The 21,818-nt window shown below is 53.1% G+C and overlaps 8 protein-coding genes across 8 annotated transcripts; 3 read left to right on the top strand and 5 right to left on the bottom strand.

The window, feature by feature from the left end:
* Positions 1 to 398: 398 nt before the first annotated feature.
* N0V89_000617 (uncharacterized protein) lies at positions 399 to 2,020 on the bottom strand (the record flags this gene model as incomplete). The annotated part of the gene is made up of 4 exons (XM_056209438.1): positions 399 to 601; positions 775 to 1,618; positions 1,666 to 1,763; positions 1,813 to 2,020. The coding sequence occupies 4 exons, from the start codon at positions 2,018 to 2,020 to the stop codon at positions 399 to 401; spliced, it is 1,353 nt and encodes a 450-aa protein (XP_056076260.1).
* A 338-nt stretch (positions 2,021 to 2,358) lies between these two features.
* On the top strand, positions 2,359 to 4,735 carry ORC4 (origin recognition complex subunit 4; the record flags this gene model as incomplete). The annotated part of the gene is made up of 3 exons (XM_056209439.1): positions 2,359 to 4,134; positions 4,184 to 4,314; positions 4,408 to 4,735. The coding sequence occupies 3 exons, from the start codon at positions 2,359 to 2,361 to the stop codon at positions 4,733 to 4,735; spliced, it is 2,235 nt and encodes a 744-aa protein (XP_056076261.1).
* A 487-nt stretch (positions 4,736 to 5,222) lies between these two features.
* On the bottom strand, positions 5,223 to 8,162 carry FOX2 (bifunctional hydroxyacyl-CoA dehydrogenase/enoyl-CoA hydratase fox2; the record flags this gene model as incomplete). Its single annotated transcript, XM_056209440.1, has 4 exons — positions 5,223 to 6,010; positions 6,065 to 7,005; positions 7,054 to 7,865; positions 8,001 to 8,162. 4 exons carry the CDS (start codon positions 8,160 to 8,162, stop codon positions 5,223 to 5,225), a joined length of 2,703 nt encoding a protein of 900 aa, XP_056076262.1.
* Positions 8,163 to 15,490: 7,328 nt separating this feature from the next.
* On the top strand, positions 15,491 to 16,689 carry N0V89_000620 (uncharacterized protein; the record flags this gene model as incomplete). Its single annotated transcript, XM_056209441.1, has 2 exons — positions 15,491 to 15,679; positions 15,826 to 16,689. The coding sequence occupies 2 exons, from the start codon at positions 15,491 to 15,493 to the stop codon at positions 16,687 to 16,689; spliced, it is 1,053 nt and encodes a 350-aa protein (XP_056076263.1).
* An 89-nt stretch (positions 16,690 to 16,778) lies between these two features.
* Positions 16,779 to 18,328, bottom strand: N0V89_000621 (uncharacterized protein; the record flags this gene model as incomplete). Its single annotated transcript, XM_056209442.1, has 2 exons — positions 16,779 to 18,013; positions 18,115 to 18,328. 2 exons carry the CDS (start codon positions 18,326 to 18,328, stop codon positions 16,779 to 16,781), a joined length of 1,449 nt encoding a protein of 482 aa, XP_056076264.1.
* A 431-nt stretch (positions 18,329 to 18,759) lies between these two features.
* On the bottom strand, positions 18,760 to 19,803 carry N0V89_000622 (uncharacterized protein; the record flags this gene model as incomplete). The annotated part of the gene is made up of 1 exon (XM_056209443.1): positions 18,760 to 19,803. The coding sequence occupies one exon, from the start codon at positions 19,801 to 19,803 to the stop codon at positions 18,760 to 18,762; it is 1,044 nt and encodes a 347-aa protein (XP_056076265.1).
* A 571-nt stretch (positions 19,804 to 20,374) lies between these two features.
* On the top strand, positions 20,375 to 20,874 carry HPA3 (D-amino-acid N-acetyltransferase; the record flags this gene model as incomplete). Its single annotated transcript, XM_056209444.1, has 2 exons — positions 20,375 to 20,621; positions 20,669 to 20,874. 2 exons carry the CDS (start codon positions 20,375 to 20,377, stop codon positions 20,872 to 20,874), a joined length of 453 nt encoding a protein of 150 aa, XP_056076266.1.
* Positions 20,875 to 20,899: 25 nt separating this feature from the next.
* On the bottom strand, positions 20,900 to 21,709 carry N0V89_000624 (uncharacterized protein; the record flags this gene model as incomplete). Its single annotated transcript, XM_056209445.1, has 1 exon — positions 20,900 to 21,709. The coding sequence occupies one exon, from the start codon at positions 21,707 to 21,709 to the stop codon at positions 20,900 to 20,902; it is 810 nt and encodes a 269-aa protein (XP_056076267.1).
* Positions 21,710 to 21,818: the final 109 nt, after the last annotated feature.

A 21,818-nucleotide genomic window follows, 5' to 3' on the forward strand; every position in this document is an offset into this window, starting at 1 on the left:
GGACTAGGGCTACAGCCGGCGATTGATGGAAAAGCTGAATCTGTACCTAGGTTGTGTAGCCATAATTGTGCGTACCCGCTCAGTAATTATGCCGAGGCTCAATTGCACCACCAAGTAAAAACATACAGCTCTTTTCCAGCGGGGACAAATCTCAGAGTCATCGCCTAAGCCCCTTGGACAACACGAGAAGTTTAGCGATGGTCGATCGAGGAAGAGCTATCTTTCGTATGCCGTGATGTTGTGGCGTCGACTATTGCGCGTACCTGCGCGAACATGGCGAATACCGCTCCCGACGTCCGGATGCAACGCGAAGAAACCTTCGGAACCCTTCAGCTTCGCGAGATGACGGCTTCCAAGGTCGCCCTGATATGCACGACGAAGGAAATTGATAACGGGTCTCAAAACCAGCCGATCTTCTTAGCAGCGTAGCTCCATCCGGAGAGCAGTGCAGTTGCGCCGGTAAAAGCGATGAGCGCCCCGAATCCACTGCCATATGCGAATCCGGCTCTCCACGAGTCCGCGTGCAGTAACGCTTCAGATAACGGTCCGCTACATAAGTTCGCAACGCCCTTCCCGGCCGATAGGCAGGCAAATATCATACCTAGATGTGCGAGAACAGAGTTAGTGTCGTCGCTCTATGATAAGGCAATCGCCGGGTGGTGTCTCAGCCCGCTGCTACTGCGCGGGGAATCCTACCATTCACAGTCGAACGTTTCGCGAACTCGCAGCATCAAGCTGTTCATGGAGCACCCGAATAGGCTTGGACTTACGTACCTGTGTCAGCTCCATTGCGCTTCTCCTTCGTATCTCGCATGATGGCGCTCCAGCTGCTGGAATTGCTACCTGCAAACGCTCCGTAAAGCAGGCAGAAAGCGTAGAGAGGGGCGAGAGAAGTCGAGAACCCCCATAGTAAGAATACGGTAAGGGTAGAGCCGAGGGCTGTGAGTCCAATACAGTTGACGACTGCGAATCTATCAACCGCCGCGCCCATGCAGAAAGATCCTATACATGCAGCACCATTCAGTAGAATTATAGTGGCGGTACTTTGGTTACTTGAGGCGCCTAGTGACCTTGCGAAGGTGGGCAGGTAGATAGTCGGGAGGAAGTACCCTAAGCCCTGAAGTATGCTGCCTGACTGGAAGATGAGGAAACTCGAAGTTTTCCAGAAGGTCATGTCAAAACTTCGCGACTGCGTTGTTTGGGATATTGGTAGCCGGGGCTTGAAGAAGAATAAGATAGGAAGGTTCAGAGCAACGACGGACAATGCGCACACACGTAGCGTAGTCCTGAACCCATAGCTGTCTAACAGCCACTGAAGGACAATGGGTAAAACCGCCCCTGACAAACCAAGACCGGCCATGGTTGCGCCGTAAGCAAAGCCGCGGCGGAGAACCCACCATTCTTCGATGTAGAATAGGATAGGCGTCCAGGCGAGGCCACCACCAATTGCATACATGATGCCTTGGCTCATGATCAAATGCGTAACATTGGTCGCGAGAGATCCCAAGCCGAGAGATAGGCACATGATAGTTAGACCGACTGGGGCTGCCCATATGCGTAGTCTTGGATAGAGCTTAAGAAGCACAAACATGGGGATGATCCACATGTACATGATACCCTGTCTTCCATCAGTTCCACCTGGATGACGTGTGTGGGTGGTGTTACCATCGCGCAGGCGCCCACAACGGCAATATTGCTTGATCCGGCAAAGGGCTCATGCGTGCTGTAGTATTCCTGAAAGACGCCATATGATGAGCCGAATCCTATCTTGGTCAAACAGCAGTCAATTGCGTTGGCACATGCAGAACGCACCCCAGATCATGCCCTCGAGCATGAAACAAGCGAAGAGCAATAGCCAGGCATGCTTCCCGCCGTCAGTAGGTGGCAGGGAGAAGCCTCCTTCGAGCTCCTGGGTGACTTGTTCGTATGTGGGTAGTTCGTCTGCGGGCCGTTCGACACCTGTAGCAACAGGTTGGGGATAGCGGATTAATTCGGTTTCGGTGGTTTGCGCTGAAGCCATTGTGACGGATGCTCACCTTGTGTCTTCAGCCGCGCATTGGAAGCTTTTTATGGTGGCAAGTGAGTCCATGGTAGACATGGATTAGCCCTTTTGGTCATCATTCGTAGGGCGCGCCGACAACGGAGCCAACCGAAAAAAGTGGGGAGGACGGCAGCTGTGGCTAGTCATGCCCTTAGTCAGCAAACATGTGGCTGTGCTTGAGAGAGTGAGACAACGCGACGAGGCCAATTCGAGACAAAGAATACGCGCAGCTTTTACGGCGAGCATCGATCACGAACGACCACTGTACTATAATGCCTCAATAATCTCGCTGATCCCTCACGTCGCTCCAACTCCTCATGGCTGATACCCCGAGAGCCTCTAAAAGGAGGAAGCTCGATACGGCCACTCGTAATGCGCCCAGTCCGCTCGCGAAACCTTCGACTGTGCGGGAATCTACGCGGCCGACCTCCCGAACGGCTTATAAAGCGGATGGCTCACCTAAGGAGCAAGACATACCGTTGAAGAACGCTTCGAAGCCGTTGTTGAGAAAAGTCCATGGCACAGTACGCCAACGGGAAGCGGGCGAGGATGCTGATGTATGGGACGATATAGAGGGCGCATTGGGCGAGAGTCCGACCAAGCGATTGCCACCAAGGTCGTTGCCATCCACGAAGAAGCGAGTGACTAGGAATACGGCGGTGGCAGACGCTACGAACGAGAGGACCAGCACCGACGAGCTACCAAAGGCGACACCGAGCAGAAGGAAAGGGAAGGCTACATTCAATGAGTACCAGGGTGATCTCGCTGAAGAAGTTACAACACCCGCGCGACGCGCATCTGCACGAGCTGCCCCAATCAGTTTGAGGCGCACGCCGAAAGACAGCGAAGCAGCGAATGGTGTCAGCACCAAGCCAGGGTCGCTCCGAAAACCACTCAGCAGTGCGAAAGCGGAACGGAAGTTCGAGTTTGAAGATACTATGCTCGTGTCAACATCTTCTTCCCGGCACAAGCGAGCACGACAGCTACGCTTTCGAGACAACGATACAATTCCAGAGACGGATGATGAGCCTGAAAAGAATGGTATATCTGCTCCTCGAATTGCAAGTGCAAGGCGACAAATACTACGACCAGACAACGTGATCACCCAAAGCGAGGAAGCCGGAGATGCTGACGAGGATGAGGACATAATGAGTGTGGACGGCAACAGCGTTTTGGAGAGTGTTCTCGATCCTACTGAACCGAGTCCTTTCAATAAGCCTTCTTCTGCCCAAAAACAGAAACCAGATGTTCCTCTACTATCGGGTTTCATCGAAACTGGACGCGAGCTTGATCTTCTCAAGAACATTATACTGGAACGCATCTCCGGCAAACGACCTGTGCCTCTGGTTGGACTCGATGATGCATATAAGTCTGTCCACCAGCTCATCGAGAACACAGTCACCGCCGGCGAAGGCAACTCGATGCTTCTGATCGGAACACGGGGCAGTGGAAAGACAGCACTCGTGAACAAGGCACTTATAGAGGTGTCCAAGGACAACAGCCACGATTATCACGTGGTTCGTCTCAACGGCTTTATACATACAGACGATAAGATTGCTCTACGTGAGATCTGGCGCCAGCTCGGCAAAGAGATGGAACTTGAGGAAGAAAGTGGAGGGGTAGGTAAAAGTTATGCCGACGCTTTACAGACTTTGCTCGCTTTACTATCCCACCCTTCTGAGCACACAGGAGAGTACACAGAAAAAGTCGCAAATGCAGTGGTTTTCGTGATGGACGAGTTCGACTTGTTTGCTCAACACCCCCGACAAACGCTTCTGTACAATCTCTTCGACATTGCTCAGTCCCGCAAAGCTCCAATTGCTGTTCTGGGTCTTACCACGCACATTGATGTAGCCAACAGCCTGGAAAAGCGCGTCAAGAGTCGCTTCAGCCATCGCTACGTGCACATCTCCTTGGCAAAGACCTTCACCGCTTTCCAAGAGATATGCAAGGCCAATTTGCTGGTCCAGCCGGAGTTCCTTAGTGTCGAAGAGCGAGGCGTTCTCGAGTCTGCCGTCAAGAAGAAGGCTAGCAAGCAAGCAAAGAAGAGTGCAACGGAGAACGTCTTGTCGCAGTGGAACTCTAATATCAACGTAAGCAAACCTTCACAGCTTCATACACCCACTAACAAATATTGTCTAGACCCTTTTTTCCTCCAAAGCATTCCTTACAACTCACTTGGCCCGATTGTTCTACCGCTCAAAGTCGGTCCCAACAACCTTGACCACCTTTCTCCTCCCCACCGCTAACCTCACGACCTCCCTTTCGGTCCCGTCTCTGTCTCTGAGCAATCCTCCCGACTCAAAACTTAATTTGATACGACACCTCTCAACTCTGGGATTGTCGTTGCTAATAGCCGCCTGCAGATTGGATATTATCCATGACAGCGATACATGCAACTTTCACATGGCTTACGATGAATACGTGACACTCGCCAGCAAAGCACGCATCCAGAGTGCGGCAGGCGGTAACAGTGCAAGTGGCGGCGTGAGTAAGGTGTGGGGCAAGGAGGTAGCGCGACGAGAATGGGAAGGTCTGCTCGAATTGGAACTGGTGATGCCGGCTGTGGGCGGCGGACTGACGGGAGGCTTCAGCATGGTGAAGTGCGATGTTAGCCTTGAGGAGGTAGGGGCGGTCTTAGCAGGGGAGAAGGGCATTGAGAAGGGATTGGAGAGGTGGTGTAGGCAGATCTAATCGCTGGCTAGCGTGGTTCTTGGGATGTTCAGGCGTACGAAAAGAACACGCCCGCAGAACTCTACGACAAGAAAGCTTTGAGAGGAGATTGATATCCCGCACAAACCTGATCAGTGGTCGAGATACTGCAGATAGAACGAATCATGAATCCTCGTGCTCTCCATAGCCGAATGCAACCCGCTGAATGATCATAGCACTTGATCGCAAGTCAACCCTCCGGCAATCGGTGACCATAAGTCGCGACTTCCAATTGTTCATTGTTGGCTGTCATGTATCATCTCACTTGTGCAGGATCAAATTCGTCGTATTATCGTGTTATCTCATAGTCAGCAATATTGAAGGCAAAACACAAAAAAGCCATACACTCGCGTTCTTCCCTGCATTGTTTGTTTCACAACACTACCACAAACTGCCTTTTGGCTCGAAGAATAAGTTCAACAGTGCGCTTTCATTCAGGAAATATTTTACAAACGCCCAATCATGACAACTATAGCTTACTTCCTCCACCCAAAAGCTCCGCGCCCGCCCCCGAGATGCACAGTTTACCCGTCTCCTTGACTCTAGTCTGGAACACTACCGTGTTCCCAACCTTCCACATCTCTGTCTGAAGAGTCTGTCCAGGTAGTACCGTACCTGCAAACCTGACCTTGATGTTCTTATACTGTCCGTACGTTTGGAGCACATGCTTGCCCGAAATGCCAAAGAAGCACAATCCGTGCAAGATAGGCACTTCGAACCCGCCGACTTTGCTGAACTCGGGGTCGATGTGCAGCGGATTTCTGTCGCCAGAGAGACGGTAGATAGCGGCTTGTTCCTCGGTCGTCTTCTCCTCGACGACAGCGTCAGGCGCGCGCTGCGGAGGCTTATGTATAGCGGTTGCGGCACCACGGTTTCCGCCCTTGGGGTTACCGCCGAATTTGCCAGAGCCGCGGATGAATACAGTGCTCTCGTTGTAGAAAATATCCTCGCCGGTGTTTGCGTCGACGGTGGTGGTGCCCTGGACGACAACGCCGGCGGCGCCCTTATCCATAACCTCAATGAGCTTGGGGTATGTGATGAGCTTAGCCTCGGTGGGAATGGGGTATTTCCTTATTTCGAGGAACTGTTCGCCGTGCAGAAGCATCATGGGGGAGAAGTTGGGGACAATGTCGTCCAAATTGTAGGGGGGGACGGCGTTGAATGGCGGGATAACGCCGAAGGTTGGGTATACTTGGAAATTTTCGTTGTTTTCGAAGACGAAGGGGAGGTCGGTGCGTTTGGCGCCGATTCCGAGGTCTGGTCAGATGTTAGATCATGCAGGTTGCTGGGACGTAGTAGGTGGGGACTTACTATAGAGAATGACATCCTTATCGTCGTACTGGAACACAGAGCCTTGGGCCTTCGCGGCCTTCGCCTTCTCGATCGCCTTGAGGTAGTCGACTTTCTCATCATCATCCTTCTTGCCCTTGCTTGTGTTCTCCATATTCGCCATGATGCTCTTGAGTCCGCTGGCGTTATCGAAGGGGTTGTCTGCACGGCCGTCCTCGAAGTTATTTATTCTATCCCACTTCTCCAGCACAGCTTCAGGCGTGAGCTTAACATCGATAGGGAAGCCGTTACCACCGGTGCGCTGCCACCTCGTAGCAGCAACCCAGCCTTGGCCAGTCTCATAGAGACCACCAGTTGGCTCGGGTGCGTTGTCGGAGCACAGCAGCACAACGAGAGGAGCGACGTAGTCAGGCTTGAGCGCTTGGACCATTTCCTCGGGCATAATTGTGCGGGTCATGCCCGTACCGGCGTTGGGTGCGATAGTGTTGACGAAGATATTGTTCTTCTTGCCTTCAAGCGCAAGAGACTTGGAGAAACCGAGGATACCACACTTCGCCGAAGCATAATTGGCTTGACCGAAGTTTCCGTAGATGCCACTGGTCGATGTAGTGTTTAGCACACGGCCGTACTTTTGCTTGAGGAAATACGGCCAAGCAGCCTTGCTGCAGGCATACGTGCCGAAGAGGTGCACCTGGTGGATGACCTCCCACTGCTCGTCGGTCATGTTGGCAAAGGCCTTGTCCCGCAAGATACCCGCATTGTTGACGAGTACGTCGATGCGGCCGTAGGTGTCGATGGCGGTTTTGATTACTGCCTCGCCGTCAACGACGTTGGCCTTGTTTCCAACAGCCTGTCCACCGAGCTTCTGGATCTCTTGTACGACAGCATCAGGGTTTACGAGATCGTTGACGACAATCTTTGCACCAAGCTTGGCGAAGAGGAGGGCGTATGCCCGGCCGAGACTAGGGATATCAGTAGACATTCTTGTTACGAGCTTGTGTGACACTTACCCGGCACCAGCGCCAGTGACCAGCACCACCTTTTCCTTGAAGTTGGGTTGCTCGGTCTTCGGGCTGGGAGACAACTGCGTCGCAGCCTCAAGAAGCCCCAGAGCATCGGCCGGACCATCGGGGTGGTCCGGTTGCGAGAAGTCCACTACATCCTTCCACTTCGCCGCGATGGCGCCGGGTGTGAATGAGTCGTCGGGCTTGAAGAGCGCGCCCTTTGACCGCTCCCACCGCAATTTCGCAATGTGACCACCACCTGCTTCGAATATTGCGCCGGTCTCGGTATTCGACTTATGTGTAAGGACGGCAACAAGCGGCACAATCCACTCGGGCTTGAGCTTCTCAAGCACATCCGGCGGCATGACCGTCTCTGTCATGCGGCTTGCAGCAATAGGCGCAATGACATTGCACAGAATGTTGTACTTCAGGCCCTCCTTGGCGAGCGTCTCGGTGAAGCCAACAAGTGCAAGTTTAGCAGCCGAGTAGTTTGTCTGGCCGAAGGAGCCGAACAGACCAGCCGCAGAGGCGGTGCTAATCAAGCGTCCGTACTTCTGCTTTCTGAAGTACGGCCACGCTGCGTGCGCACACTTGTATGCTCCCCTGACGTGGACCTTGTATATAAGTTCCCAGTCGGCCTGCTTCATGTTTTTGAACGAAACATCGCGCAGGATGCCTGCGTTGTTGACGAGCACATCGATGCGCCCGAAGTTGTCGATGGCCGTCTTGATGATGGCATCGCCGTTCTCGACGGAATCGTAGTTGGCAACGGCCTTGCCGCCGGCGGCGCGGATCTCATTGACGACCTTGTCTGCGGCCTGTGGCTGTCAGTATCGTGTGCGGAGCGATGATGGGTGGTGGTGTCGCAAGACGTGGGGCCCAGTCGGAGCTCCACCACAACTTGGTGTAGCAAGCTGTTTGTTTCGGAGTCAACAAAAGAACAGGTAACGTACCGCTGATCCAGCTCCCTCCCCCTTGAAGCTTCCTCCAAGGTCGTTGACCACAACGCTGGCACCGCGGCTGCCGAAGAAGACGGCGTACTCGCGACCCAGACCACCACCTGCACCCGTCACCACCACTGTCTGACCGTCGTACCGCAATTCTGCAGGTGCCATATTGTAGGAGATGCTGCGACTCAGCCCAGGTACCATGCAAAAATGTAAGAAGTCGAGGAGAAGATTGCAACGCTACAAAGCAATGTCACAAGCTGTGCGACGCAAACGGTGTTTTGCGAGGTTCGTTGGGACGTCCACCCAGAGTGCAACCAAATGGGGAATATACAAGACGCTGGAGAGAAAAGAGAAGTGATCGAGCGGTACCGTCGTGGACGACAGGCGGCGTGGTTTTGTGTCGTCCTCGATGCTCCGGGCATCGAGGTCATCGCTCACGCCGACTTGCCGAGGTCCATGGCAACGGCCGAATCTGGGGCTGGCAATTGTGGGGTGTACACGTGACAGCTCGTTTTCACATGCGAGGTCCCCGGCAAACCAGAGCAGAGCCTCGACATCACCTGCCGGACCATGACGCCGCTACCGAGCTGTCGCGTCAGCGAAACCATTCTGAAGACTGCGCCGCGCTGTTCCTGTCTGCTTGTGATAGTGCGCGAACGTTCTGGTGCGCTGTACGAAGAGAGGCCCGCGATGTGGGGCATTCAGGTACCGCGCAGTTTTGGGTCCTGAAATGCGAATAATCATCATCAGGGAACAAACCTTCCTATGTCTGCGTGCAACAAGATGAAAGATGGTTTGGTCACGCCAGCGAGTATCCGTGGGTTCGTCCGTTCTATTGGCCTCTGCCTTCACTCTTGACGCTTACAATTACCATCATTATGGTGGTGCATCCGCCATCTCGAGCACGACGCGACTAGAGAGCGCGGAACCAGGTTCCCTCCTTGATCGCTACGAGACCTGATTGTAGAATTTGTAGTAGAACATTGACTGCTCGCGAAAAGACGAGGGAGGCTTTTACATAAGCCGAACTTGGAGCCACACAGGCTGTGCCGATCGCCCTAAGCGTTTCGTGAACAAAAACTCTTACCAAGATGCGTTCGCTGCGTTGGCAACGTTCCATAAAACCCTTTGACACTGTTGCTTCCGTAATGCACGCCAGTGCGAACAATTGACAGCTCTAGGCCAACCAGTACCCCGACCTGCCTCGTCTTCATCCCACCCTCGCGCTACAAAACCCACCGACGCTGAACTGAACACCATGCGCTCAGCTGAATGCTTAGACAAATCGTGTATGCGATTAGTAGTCCTCCACTGTCAAGTACGACGTGGCGTAGAGCTGAGGCCATCATGTCATATTCAATAGCAACGAGCACGGGATAATAGCGCACATTGTCTTCCTGAATACGCCCGACGACACCTGGTATAACGCGTCCGAAGACTCTTCATAAGGGTCAGCGATGACGGGTACGCATGAGGAAGTCGTGAGGGACTTCGTACACTGCGATGGTACTACGCTGGGACGTACGTCCTTTGCACAATCGAACACAATCGGAGCAGGGTGTCATGCTCAATTTATCATGGTGGTTTGAGCGCCGAATGCCTCCCATAGTCCGGTCAGACATTGGCAATTGCGGAGCACCGCGATACCGATAACTTCGTTCTGTAAAGATGCTGTGACACTCGGGGGTCAGTCCCCCTGTTTCCGCGATGACCTGTGTGACATTCGCTTCGCTGCAAATGCATGTCTTCAATAATATCCCAACGTGGCGGCGCTCCTATCGCGTTGTACAGCATAGGAGCCGAGAAGGTGCAGATCAGCGTCGAGTATTGAGCGCCCTCGAAACTACGAGCAGAGGCTCATACGCCTTTCCATGCTACCCTTGCCATTTATGACATGATGCACAGCTTGGGTTTGGTGTGGTCACGGGAAGCATCGTGACAACTCTGATCTCTAGCAGAATGTTGAAGGACCGATGGCTGTTCGAGGTTGCGGTATTCCGTGCAGGACGTACTAGCAAACTTTGACAGCTGGTTATCTCGCAGCCGACGGCCCCGCTCACGATGCTCGTCATGCATAGTTTCTCCCTCCATGGCGGGTAAATCGAAAACCCCGTGCAGACGTTTTGTGCCCGAATCGGTCCGCGGTGTTACGTGGCGCTGTCTAGGATTGTATGCGCTTTGGAAGATGCCGGACAGGTTGCAGGCGACCGCTAGCAAGCGTAGGAGGCAGCTGCGTTCTACCATCCATTGGCCCAAGAACCAGTATCGCTCGCTTGTTATGAGCGAGAGCCGTTCCACTTTCCGCTTTGGCATAGGTCTACCGATGGTCTCAGCCGTGCGTGCAGAGACAAAGACGGAGGCCGTGGTGCAATCTGTATGGCGATAATGCTGCCGCAACATAAACGGGAGAGGTAGAGCAGAGAAGCTGGATTCGCGAGCTACCAGCTAGGCCATTTAGAGTGCACCTGGTTGTGCCAGTACGCGACTCGGTAGGCACCGTGAGATCAGGTAGCGATCGGAGCAACGAACCCGGGAAATTGGCGTTCTTAGTGAACTTTGCAGGATGTTAGCAGTGGCCCGTGGACGTGTTGTTGTGCGAGAAACCTATGTGAGCCGTGTGCATGCAAGAAACCTTGGCCGGTGCTTAGGCTCAGGCAGACCCGTCGAGTCGTTTCTCCTGGGAATCCGCCCGATGATGTACGACAGTCCATCCACTACCAGCCTCGGGCGTGCTGATCGACAGACTATGATCGTTTTGCGGCCAAAGTGAAGCAACAAGAAGTAGAATGACTACCACTTGGCTTGCATCTATGCGGGTATGTAGCTGCAGCTAGTACACGGAATTGGGCCGCAATGCGGCAGAAAGAATGCCCATACGTTGTCTTCTTGGGTATCCGGCACATATGCGCTTTTTGAGACGAGCAATGGCGCCCCATATGTAGAGCTTCCGACAATTCTGGACGTGCGGCTGTCCTAGGCTCCGACGGAGAAGGATCTGCGTGTGAAGTATGTCCAGACCGCATCCCAATGTAGGAACCCGTGACCATTTAACGCAGAGAACAAGGTTGTTTGACGCATGTTTCTCTTTCAAATGGAGTTTGTGCAATATTGTAGTGGTAGAGGCTCCCGTGGCCGTGGTGCCCTAGTCCTGGCTGCCTCAGAAGGCGGTCGTGGCCTTTGCAACATACCAGAGCCATGTCAACGGTAGTGTGGGCAATGTGTGCCTTATCTCTGGCATTCGGTGTTGCTCAGAACGCCTGTCAAAGGTTCATGCGCACCGTTTAGCTGGCTAGCGCTTCGGGACAAGGCCTTGTTCGGATTTTGCTCCTACAGACATTTCCGCGACCAAAGCAACCTTTTTCGACGTCCCGTCTGCTATTTGTGGACCACGTTGGACTCCTCAATGCGGCTAGTCGATTTCCCGTAGCATAGCGCGCACGTTCTCAATATCGCCATCACGCTGTGTCTGTGTATGGCGGAGTCATTGTCTTGACCCCACTAGCTCTGAGGCTAATGCATTCACGATTCTTTGATGACGATCGACGAACTCATTGGTCGGCAGAGTGCTGGATAGCTCCGCGTTCGGGAGAGCGATGTTCTTTATGCAGCGAATGTTCTGTTCCAGGGTGGGGAGCATGACCTTGCCGGATCCATGCATGTTGTGTTTCTGCCAGGCCTCTTCCCGCCAATTTCCCTAGGGCTTGGTTATCGCGGCTATGGCCAGCTCATCACCGCCCGCCGCCGTTACCAGTGGTTGCGGGCCAGGAACTCCCAGTAGCATCAGTCGATACCTCAGGAATCCAGTAGTCCCGGTTACTCAAGGTCATGTGGCCCTGATCTCCATTCAGTCTAGGATAGCCGCAATCAGACTCTTTTGCCGAGTCCTTGATTGGTCTCCAGCAAAGGTCGCAATATGGCCCTTCGATTTGCAACAGCTGGTCTATTGACAAGTACGATCTTTTTCCTCCATCCATCACTTAACTGGACGGATTCTACCATTGTTGCGACCAACTTTCAATCGACGTGTTCATATCTTTCCGGAGGTGAGATCCCCTTGTGGCTTAGCTATCCTAGATCGCTAAGGAGTGCGAAGAACTGTGCAAGCTCAACCGAGGGCATGCTGTCTCCCTTGTAGAATCACAGAAAGACCGTGGACTAGGGCAAGATCCGCGCAAATGGCGAATGTACGAGACCTGGTGTGGATACATGAGCGCCAGTTTCAGAAGTATTCGGTCGATAGGAGGATTTATTGTGTTCCAGTGTGCGTATTCTCTCAATGAAGTGCGGTTCCCTTCGAGCAGGGCAGCCAAAAGCTCATCAGTCGCTACACCGCGACCTCATCGATTTCTCTGTGTGTCCTGTGTTGGATTACGCTGACGTTGTTTCATGGATGCAGAGACGAGGTGCGAATCCACTCATTACATGTCTCCCAGCTTGTCCAGCTCGGACTTGGCTGACGCAAAAAAGCGCGAAGAAGATCGGTTAGAAGCACAGCATGACATGATTTACGAACTCTTCGGGGAGAGGCTCTTCTTTCCCAATATCCCCAACCCTCGATCAATCCTCGAATGCGGGTATGGAAGGGGACAATGGGCCGTCCAGCTTGCCGAAGAGTATGGACAGTGCGAGGTAAGTCGGCAGGAAGGTCACACTTTCTGTGGACCCGTTCGTCTCATTGTCGTGGTATCTTGGCTTCTAACTGGAGTAGGTGACCGGCCTTGACAGTACGTAACACTGGAACACGGGAGTGAGTAAACTCCCTACTGACTCTGTATGTGCGATTAGTCTACACGGAGTTCCTTCCAGATCAGCCGGACAACCTCACCCTACACGGCTACAATCTCAATGACCGACTCGACGACCCAGTCGTATTCGAACAAAAGCCTTACGATTTGATTCATTCCCGTTTCGTCGGTATGCATAACGAATTGAACGATGGTTCGGTCTGTCTGCTGACACCTGTTAGCACAAGGAATAAAAAACACCAGATGGCCGAGCTACGTGCAAGACATGAAGAGGCTTTTGAAGCCGGGCGGTTGGGTCCAGATGGTAGAGTATTATCTCAATATCCAATCAAATACTGGACGGATAGACTCAAGTTCTGCCCTGCGAACTTGGTGGATCAGATATACCGAAGCAATGGAGAGTTCGAGACGGGATCCACGTGTTGGACCGCATCGACTCGGGCGGTTGCTTTCCGATGCTGGGTATAGACACATCAATGTCAACACATTCCAGTTGCCCATAGGCGGATGGCATCCAGGTAGGTCTGACTCCTCCTTTAGTTTTTTGCTTGCGGAGATGGAATTGTACCGCGCCGCTAGCATGTAGAACGAGTATTGACTGTGCGACAGAGCCACACATGGCCAGGATTGGACGGGACAGCGTGGAAATGGTGAGTGAATTGATAGAGTCGGCAAGCCTCTGGTTGTTCACAGAGCGTCTCGGCATGTCTGCTGCGCAGGTGGAGACGCTCAACAACGACGCCCGGCTGGAGTTACGAAACACGAGTCTGCAACTGTACCTTCCCGTGTGAGTCACCTTGTTGCGCGACTCGGTTGAACGTACTAACGGCAGGACAGCTATGTGGCCTGGGGTCGCAGGAGCTGATAAAGGTGTTCTGCAAGTGTTTGTTTGCCATGGGTTCGTAAGGGCGATACGGTTGTAGTGTGCATCAATGTCAATACCAAAGCGGCGTCGTTACCGTGTTCCCTCGCAATCATGACGAACTCATCGGAATCGTGCTTTTGTGGCAGTGACGATGAGCAGTGATCTGTCCGTGGAGGGACGCGCTGATGGCGAGAGAGCCATGATGGAGTTCGTGCACCGCAACGATGGACTCAAAGGGCGCACTCGAGTCGTAGTGGTAGAAGGAGGGATTCTCAGACACGCAGTAGAAGTGCTAAGATTCATCAGAGGTTACAAGGTGAGTGGGAATATTGGAGAGGACAACTCGGGCTCAAGACTAATTTAGGGTTCCAGGGAATCGAGCGTGCACCGTCTGTAATGGTTGAACACCAGCATAATGAAACACCATGCCACTTCAACATGCACCAAACGTTATTTTTTGCACAGGGAACCGCATGCACACCCTTGATTGGCCGCCACAGGCGTCTTGCACGCCTTCGTCACCGACTGAATGGAAGCGAAGGACCAGCGCAGAGCAATGGGCCCCGTAGCGTGTCGCCTGAGCCTGGCCTTGTCCAGGTGGAACCTTGTTGACCGAGCCCAACGGCCATCGCAATCACGGTTCCTGTGCGGCACAACCCCATGCCGCCGTGGTTCCCAGCGCTGGATGCGCACCTGGCCCCCTACAAGAGCAGCAACCACCACCACCACGCCCCCCGAGCGAGCATACGCCTCTCGCAGCTCTCGCTGGACCGTCGGCGCCCGTCTCCGATGCGGACGAGCCTGCATAAAGCACACGCGCGGATGGTGATAACGATCCACAAACCGACACCATCCGACATCGTGCTAAAACAACAATGCGTACCGCGGGGAAGCGGGAACAGCCCTACGCCCGCATGCTGCGGCAGGCACGTGAGCGTCGCCCGTGATACGTGGCACCATCGCTTGACGCACTGCGCCTTCGGTACGCCAGCTTCCAGTCACTTCGTCGAGCGTCGGCCCATCGTGTCGACCTTCTCCAAGCTCTGGGAGAAACCTCGGGCACTCGAATCTTGAAATCCAGGTTACCTACTCTCGGACGATTCCCCAAGACTGAGAGCCCGTGCACATCCACACATCACCCGACCTTGGAAGGGCCCAACAACGCAGGTGGACGTGATCGAAAACACATGCATCGCATCTCAGGAACAGGATCCATCTTTCTAACCGTTCCTCAGCTTCATACTCGTGTTGATCGCCTTGCAGACGTACTTCGTGGCCTTCACAAAGCATCGACCAAGGTATGAGTCTCAACAACATGCGTGTTCGCTCATCTCCCCGGCCCCATGTCGACGACTCGTCGCGATTGTACTACCTGTAACACTTTGTGCTTTGTGGTCAATCGGCCCCGCAGCCCTGTTCCTGTCCGTGAGCTCCTGATTGGCCCGCTTTCTCAAAGATAGCTCTTGACATGCACAGTCTCGGAGAATCCACGTGCCCGACCTCATAGCAACCATGTCGCCGTGTTCCAACAACAGTCGCTCAACATTGTGGGTAATGTCTTGTCCGAGAGCATGACGTTCGATTGCCTCGGAAACAAGCAGTTTAGGCTGATACCGCATCCGACCAGGCTAGATCGCGTTAAGCAAGTACATCTAGCCATGCAACCCCGCTGCTGCTCTGCAAGATCCTGACCTCAATATGTCAATGCGGAGATTTCGGAGCGACAAATTGACTTGTGCGCCTTAGAATGACGGGAGGCGGAATGAGATATATAATGCTTGGACGTACCGCCGACCCGGTTGCGACCTGACTCTAAAGTGCCGGACGCGACTACAACTTTTCTGCCTTTGTGCAATCACCGGAAAGGAGAAGCCAACGACAACATGCGTTGTCTTCTACTATTTAGCATCGTGCTCGGTGTCGTATGCGCAGATTACACCACGAACAGCTGGCAGTCGCAAAGTTTCAAGACGCTGGTAACTTTTGGTGACAGCTATACGGATGAAAACCGCCTGGGATATTTTGGAAGCCACAATGGGTCTGCGCCGCCCGTTGGCTGGGATGCAGGAGTGGTACGTGTGATCTTTGTTCATCGTTTCTTGAGATTGAGAGACAAGACACCATAGGTATCTGGAAAACCCGTGTGGCAACAAATCTATCCGCATACATGCACACAGTCAAAAAATCGTTAGATGAACCAGACTAACAATGAATACAGAGCTATAAAGCCTCCACCGGCGGGCTCGTCTGGCCCCGCTATGCCTCCATCTACACAAACAGCACCCTCTACAACTACGCCGTCAGCGGCGCAGTCTGCTCCAACAACATAACCCCCCGCTGGTGGTCCACCATCGACGCGCCCTTCCCCGACATCATCAACTACGAACTCCCCGCCTACATTGCCGACTCGGAATATATCACTCCAAACGGCACAGCCTTTTTCACCGGCACCCCAGACACCACCGTCTACGCAATCTGGATCGGCACGAACGACGTTGGAAACGACGCTTTCTTGACTGACAGCCAAGTCGCCGGCAAAACGCTCTCGGATTATGTTGACTGTGTGTATGATGTAGTAGACGATTTGTATCAGTCTGGCGCTCGATACTTCGTTCTATTGAACCTGGCCCCGTTGAATCTGGTTCCTCAATATGCAACTCCTGAACACGGCGGTCTCAACTCCACACAGTTCTTCCCCGAAAAGCCCTCAGTCGCAGCTGGGAATATCACCGAAATCAGCTACCGCATGCTTGAGACCGTTGATACCGTCAACTCAATTTACGCGTACCGCACGCCATTTGAGACTCGGGTGAACAACACCTGGCCGGGTGTGAGTATTGCAAACTTCGACGTTCACGCACTGATCACGGATATGTATATGAACCCGAAGGAGTATTTGAATGGCACCGCGCCGCTAAATGTTACGGGGTATGTGATTGGTGCTGGTAATATTTCGAGAAGTGATAGGGATAGTTACTTGTGGTATGATGAGCTGCATCCAAGTGAACAAGTGGATCGGATAGTCGCTCGGGAATTTGTTGGCGTTTTAGGTGGGGAGAGCAAGTGGGCGAAGTATTGGTGAAAAGAGATCTGTGGGTATGCTATAGAAGGTGTTGATGTGGAAGTCTCCAGCTAGGGACTTCCCATTGTTCCTGACATCCCACCAGCAAGCTAATGCGAATGCCTCTTCGCAAATACCGATCTCTTCTCCGCATTCACTCCTGGAACCCAACTCCCATTGCCAGCTCTGAGCTTCGCGGTAGTATCACCCATGTTCAATTTCAACACTTTCTCGATGTACTTTGGTAACTCCGTGTTGTCGTGGTTACCTGCCATATCGCCCTTGAACTCCCTCCACTTCTCCCCTACCGCATACCCGTGCAGATTAACATCCGTGGCTGTATGCCCGCCAGTAGACCAGTTCACGCCCGCCTTATCCGCGATCATGACCTTCATCTGCGCCCAGGGACTGGTGGCGGACAGCAGCACGTCGATCTGCGCGTCTGTGACGTCGGCTAGTCCGGCGGCCGGGAGGATGGTAGAGATGAAGTAGCCGCGCTTGTCCGTGCCGTTGTAGGACTCCCACAAGGCCTCGAGATGCTCGAATGAATGTTGTACTTGGAGGAGCGGTGTCGGATCAAATCCGTTGGTCGTCAAGCCACCACACTCGTGGTCCGCGGCGCTCATTAGCAGGGTATTCGGGTGCTCGTCGATCCATTTCTGCACAAAGGCGAGAACATCGTTGTACATAATCGTGTCATGTACGTGGGCTGCTGCGTCGTTGGCATGTCCGGCGTGATCGATGCGCGAGGCTTCGATCATGATGAAGTAGCCCTTCGTGGAATTGCTGGTGGCGCGGTCGAGAGTGCCTAGTGCTGCTTCTGTCATCTCGAGCAGTGAGGGCTCTTTCTCAGGTGCCTTGGAACGGTCGATCTCGTACATCATTTGGTCGTCGTTGAAAAGGCCGATGTACGGCAAGCTAGCGTTGGTGGTGTAGCCACCGCTTCCTAAGAACGAGTCGAATGCGGAACGATCTTGCATCACGTGGTACCCTTTTTCCTGGGCGAAGCCGAAGAGGTCAAGGTCGTCACTGCGGCAAGAGGTTGGGTCAGACTGTGGCTTGAAGTAGCAGCGTCCGCCGCCCATGAGTATGTCGACAATTGAACCGAGTGGATGGCTGTAACCAATTTGTTGAGCAGCGATAGCCTCGTAGGAGTCACGGTTCGCAACGTGCGCAGAGTAGACTGCTGGCGTGGCGTGGTTGATCGTGGACGTGACAACCAGGGCGGTCTTGAATCCAGCGAGTTTGGCTGTCTCGAGGATGGAGCCCACAGGTTGACCATCTGGAGTCACGGAGATGGCGTCATTGTATGTCTTGTGGCCACAGGCGTAGGCTGTTCCGGAAGCTGCTGAGTCGGTCACCAAGTTATCGCTTGCATACGTACGGACTGTTCCAAGAACCTGTCTTTAGTCAGGGTTGCTTTGCTTATGACTTGAACGGTTCTACATGCCAATCGATCTCCAGCAAGCTCCTGGATGATCGGCGCACTTGCGTTCGAACCAGTCTTCTGGAGTGACACATAATCACGTGCCATGGTTTGAGAGGCTTGTCCGTAACCATCAGGCACAATGTAGATGAAGTTCTTGGCCTGTGGTACCGCCCATGTAAGGCCTGTCTGGGCGACAAGGCCTGCCGCGAAAAGAGTGAGCGAGTATCGCATTTTATTGACGAGCGAAAGCACGACTAAAGCGACTTGAAAGAAATGCCTGGATAAACTCGTAGCTCCAGGTCTATTGTACTTATACATAATAAGACCGTACTATTAGCAACGTCACATCCATACCGTATCTGTTAGGTGGTACCACATGAATAGAAAGTGGTTGTAGCACGCGACACGTGCGCCATGCCGATATTGTTGTTCGTATGCTGTCTTCATTGGCAGGATGCAGCCAAGATGCTGCGACCTTGGCACCAAGTATTCTCCGCTCTGTTGTTCTGTTTGATAACACATGCAGTTCTTGGACGTCCTTGGCAGATGGCCCCGCCCACCTCAATCCGCCGGTGGAAGCAGAGATGTCTGAGCATCGTAATTTTGAGAATGATAATCTGGTTGTCGAAGATTACGCCCTGGACGTATTGGAGATATCTTTATTATTCCTCTAACTGTACGGATACCGTTCTGTCTTCTTCTCGTTCTGTATGTTCGTGCTTAATTTTCACTCCATTTTCGTCACAGCGGCCGGTCGAGGCAATATTATGCCATCCCTTCCGCTCCTTTAGAAAGTCGACGATATCCCGCAACATCTCTGTGGAATACCAGTGACCCAAACCTTCATACTCTTTCCACTTGACGTTGACGTCGATTGCCCGCAGAAATTCAGCAGCCTGCTTGCCCTGCTCATGAGGAAGCAGAGTATCCTCCGCTCCGTGACCCATGAAGGTAGGAATCGATTGCATTGGTGGTGGTCCCACACATCTGCGTCCCCCCTCCATCTCTAGCTCTTCACGCAGCCACGACAAAGCTTTTCCGAACTTTGTGTTGTCATCAAACTCTTCACCTTTCCGTTTCAAGACCTCGCCTATTCCGCCCATCGTATCCGTGAATGGATTGTCTTCGTCTTCTTTCTCGTCCATCATCAAATCGGCCATGCCCTTACGAAATGGGAGATACCCGCACATGCCAGCTAAGGCCCCAAATGGCTCACCATCCCATAACAGCGTTGCTACGAGACTGGACGCGCATCCTTGGCTAATCCCAACGAGAGCGACATTTGGCGCGCCCACAACGTTGATCTCCTGTTGCAGGAGACCATGTAGATAAGTGCTTGTCTCGCGTAGGCCTGGCACTTGGAGGTATTGCTTAAGCTCTGGGTGTTGTGGCGACCATTTGTCAAACCATTGGTGCGTGAGGCTACGGTTGAACGCTGCTGCCCTGCGCAGAGGCGCAGTAGGAAAAAGAAACTTGGTGTTGGGGAAGTAATCGCGAAAAATCGTTGTGCTCTCGGAGGCTAGTTCAGATACTTGGCTTCGGGTGACCCGTGTTCTTGGTGCAACGAGACTCGTGAGAAATGGTTCGGCAAATCTCTCAGCAGTAGATCCACGACCGTGGAGGACTATCATGGTTGTCGTGTGAATCTCTGTTGGCTCGAAAACAAGAGGTGCTTTGTGGGTCGGGCTCGTGCGTGCGGTGGACATGGCTGCGAAGTCTACAGCCGGTGAGGAGGTTCTCTTGTCGATGGGCGTGTGCTACCTATATTCTCAGGATAGCGGGCACCCGCCCGTCCGCCAGGCAACAGCGTTGCGCATGGTCCCTGCTGATCCTAGGGAGGATAAGTCCAGCGCTCTCTGCAGCGACATTGATCCGTCTTCTGTCGACGGTGCGCAATGAGTGGTCGTGTAGGAGGTTCGTAGTAGCATGTGAGGAGCGCAGAAGACGCGAGCGATTTCACCAACCGGATAGGGTTTAGCGGGCGTGCCCCAGATGCGTGTCCCACGTACGCAACGACACAGCTTTCCTACGTAAACCCAACAATGTTATTATGTATTCAGCTAGCCTCAGATCATTGCAATCGCACATGCACAATGTGTATCCGTAGATCTATGAGCACCACGACTGCTTACCAAAACAGCTCACTCAAGTTGGGGAAGATTAGCGCTTTGCGCCCTACACGCCGTGATGCATCTCAGGGTAGCGCCTGATCTTTTCAACATACAAGCACGTACGAAACCACAGAGCATTCCTGCCTCTTAGATCGATTTGGCCACCATGTCTGTCTCTACGATCAGCAAAGCCGACTGGACCCAGTGGCAGAACCTCTTTCGCCAATATATCGCCTTCTATCAGACATCCATCCCCGAAACGCAGTATCAGAACACTTTCGACCGTATCATCGACCCAAGTGGCGACTTGCACGCGCTCGCGATCCGCGAAGAAGACGGTTCGCTGAACGGCATTGCGCACTACCTCTTCCATACATCCTCATGGTCGGATAAGCCCGTTTGCTACCTGAACGGTACATGGACTCCCCTCCCTCGCAGAAGCTTTTGCTAAATTGCACAGACTTGTTCGTCAATCCTGACATCCGTGGAAAAGGGTACGGCAGGAAGCTGATCGTCGCGTGCGGTAAGGCTGCCGAGGAGAGAGGCTGCTCCAAGTACTATTGGTTGACGCGGCATGAGAACGCCGTAGCGAGGAAGCTTTACGACACGTTCGGAGACTCTGGGTATGCAGAGTACAGAGTCAAATTGCCAAGCGATAAGTGGTGAAAGCATCGAAGAAACGTTGGCTGTGTCAGTGCCAGAGCTCCTGTGCATTTAGAGAAAACACTTCTTCTGTCAGACCTGCTGCGTCGGTCCACTGCATGCATCGCTCGACGAATGGTCGGACATCGAGCCCATCAAATCGTGTATGTGGCCAGTCTGATGCGAATACGACCCTGTTCCCAGCCTTCTTTAACAGCTCCTGTGCTAGTACTTCAATACCGCGCATTTCCGGGTCCGGGTCAAATCGGTATGCCGCCGAGAACTTGATCCAAGTATTGCCGCGTTGCAACAAGGTGACAAGAGCTTGAAACCCATCTAACTCGTAAGGATCGAAAGGATATGTTCTCTTATTCACCGTGGGCAGTATCGGAGCACCGCAATGCGCAACGACCAAGCGTACTCCGAGGTGCTCAGCAGTGCGTTCCAGGATCGGGATGGCTTCCATGCCAATGAACAATTCTAGAACCCAGCCAAGAGGCCTTATGATATCTGCGTAGCGTCTTAGTTGACCTCGAAGGACTTCTTCCGTAAATTGAACATTTGTCGATTTGAGGTTTAGTCGCACTCCTCGAACGCCTAACTGATGCCATTCTTGGAGCGTGCCCATTTCGATCGTATCAGGATCAATGCCTACAACGCCTCGGCCATTGCTGGGCCCTATATTCTTGAGAGCATCGAGAAGACAAGAATTATCGTTGCCGTAGATAGAAGGCTGCACCAAGACGATTTTGGAGATGCCAATGGTGTTTTCGAACTCTAGCGCGTGTTGCAGGTTGTGTAGTGACGGAGTATATGCTGCATTTGCGGCAAGGGGGTACCCCGGGGATGTAACGTGCATATGGCAATCCCAGGCACCTATTGGCATTCGACGAGAAAGTGTAGACAGGTTTGAGACATCATCGTGGAGTTTAGCTGATTGGTGTAGTGGCTGAATGTAGGTTTTCGCG

Source organism: Didymosphaeria variabile (genome assembly GCF_027946475.1).
Source record: "Didymosphaeria variabile strain IMI 356815 chromosome Unknown scaffold_1, whole genome shotgun sequence".
Classification (NCBI taxonomy): domain Eukaryota; kingdom Fungi; phylum Ascomycota; class Dothideomycetes; order Pleosporales; family Didymosphaeriaceae; genus Didymosphaeria; species Didymosphaeria variabile.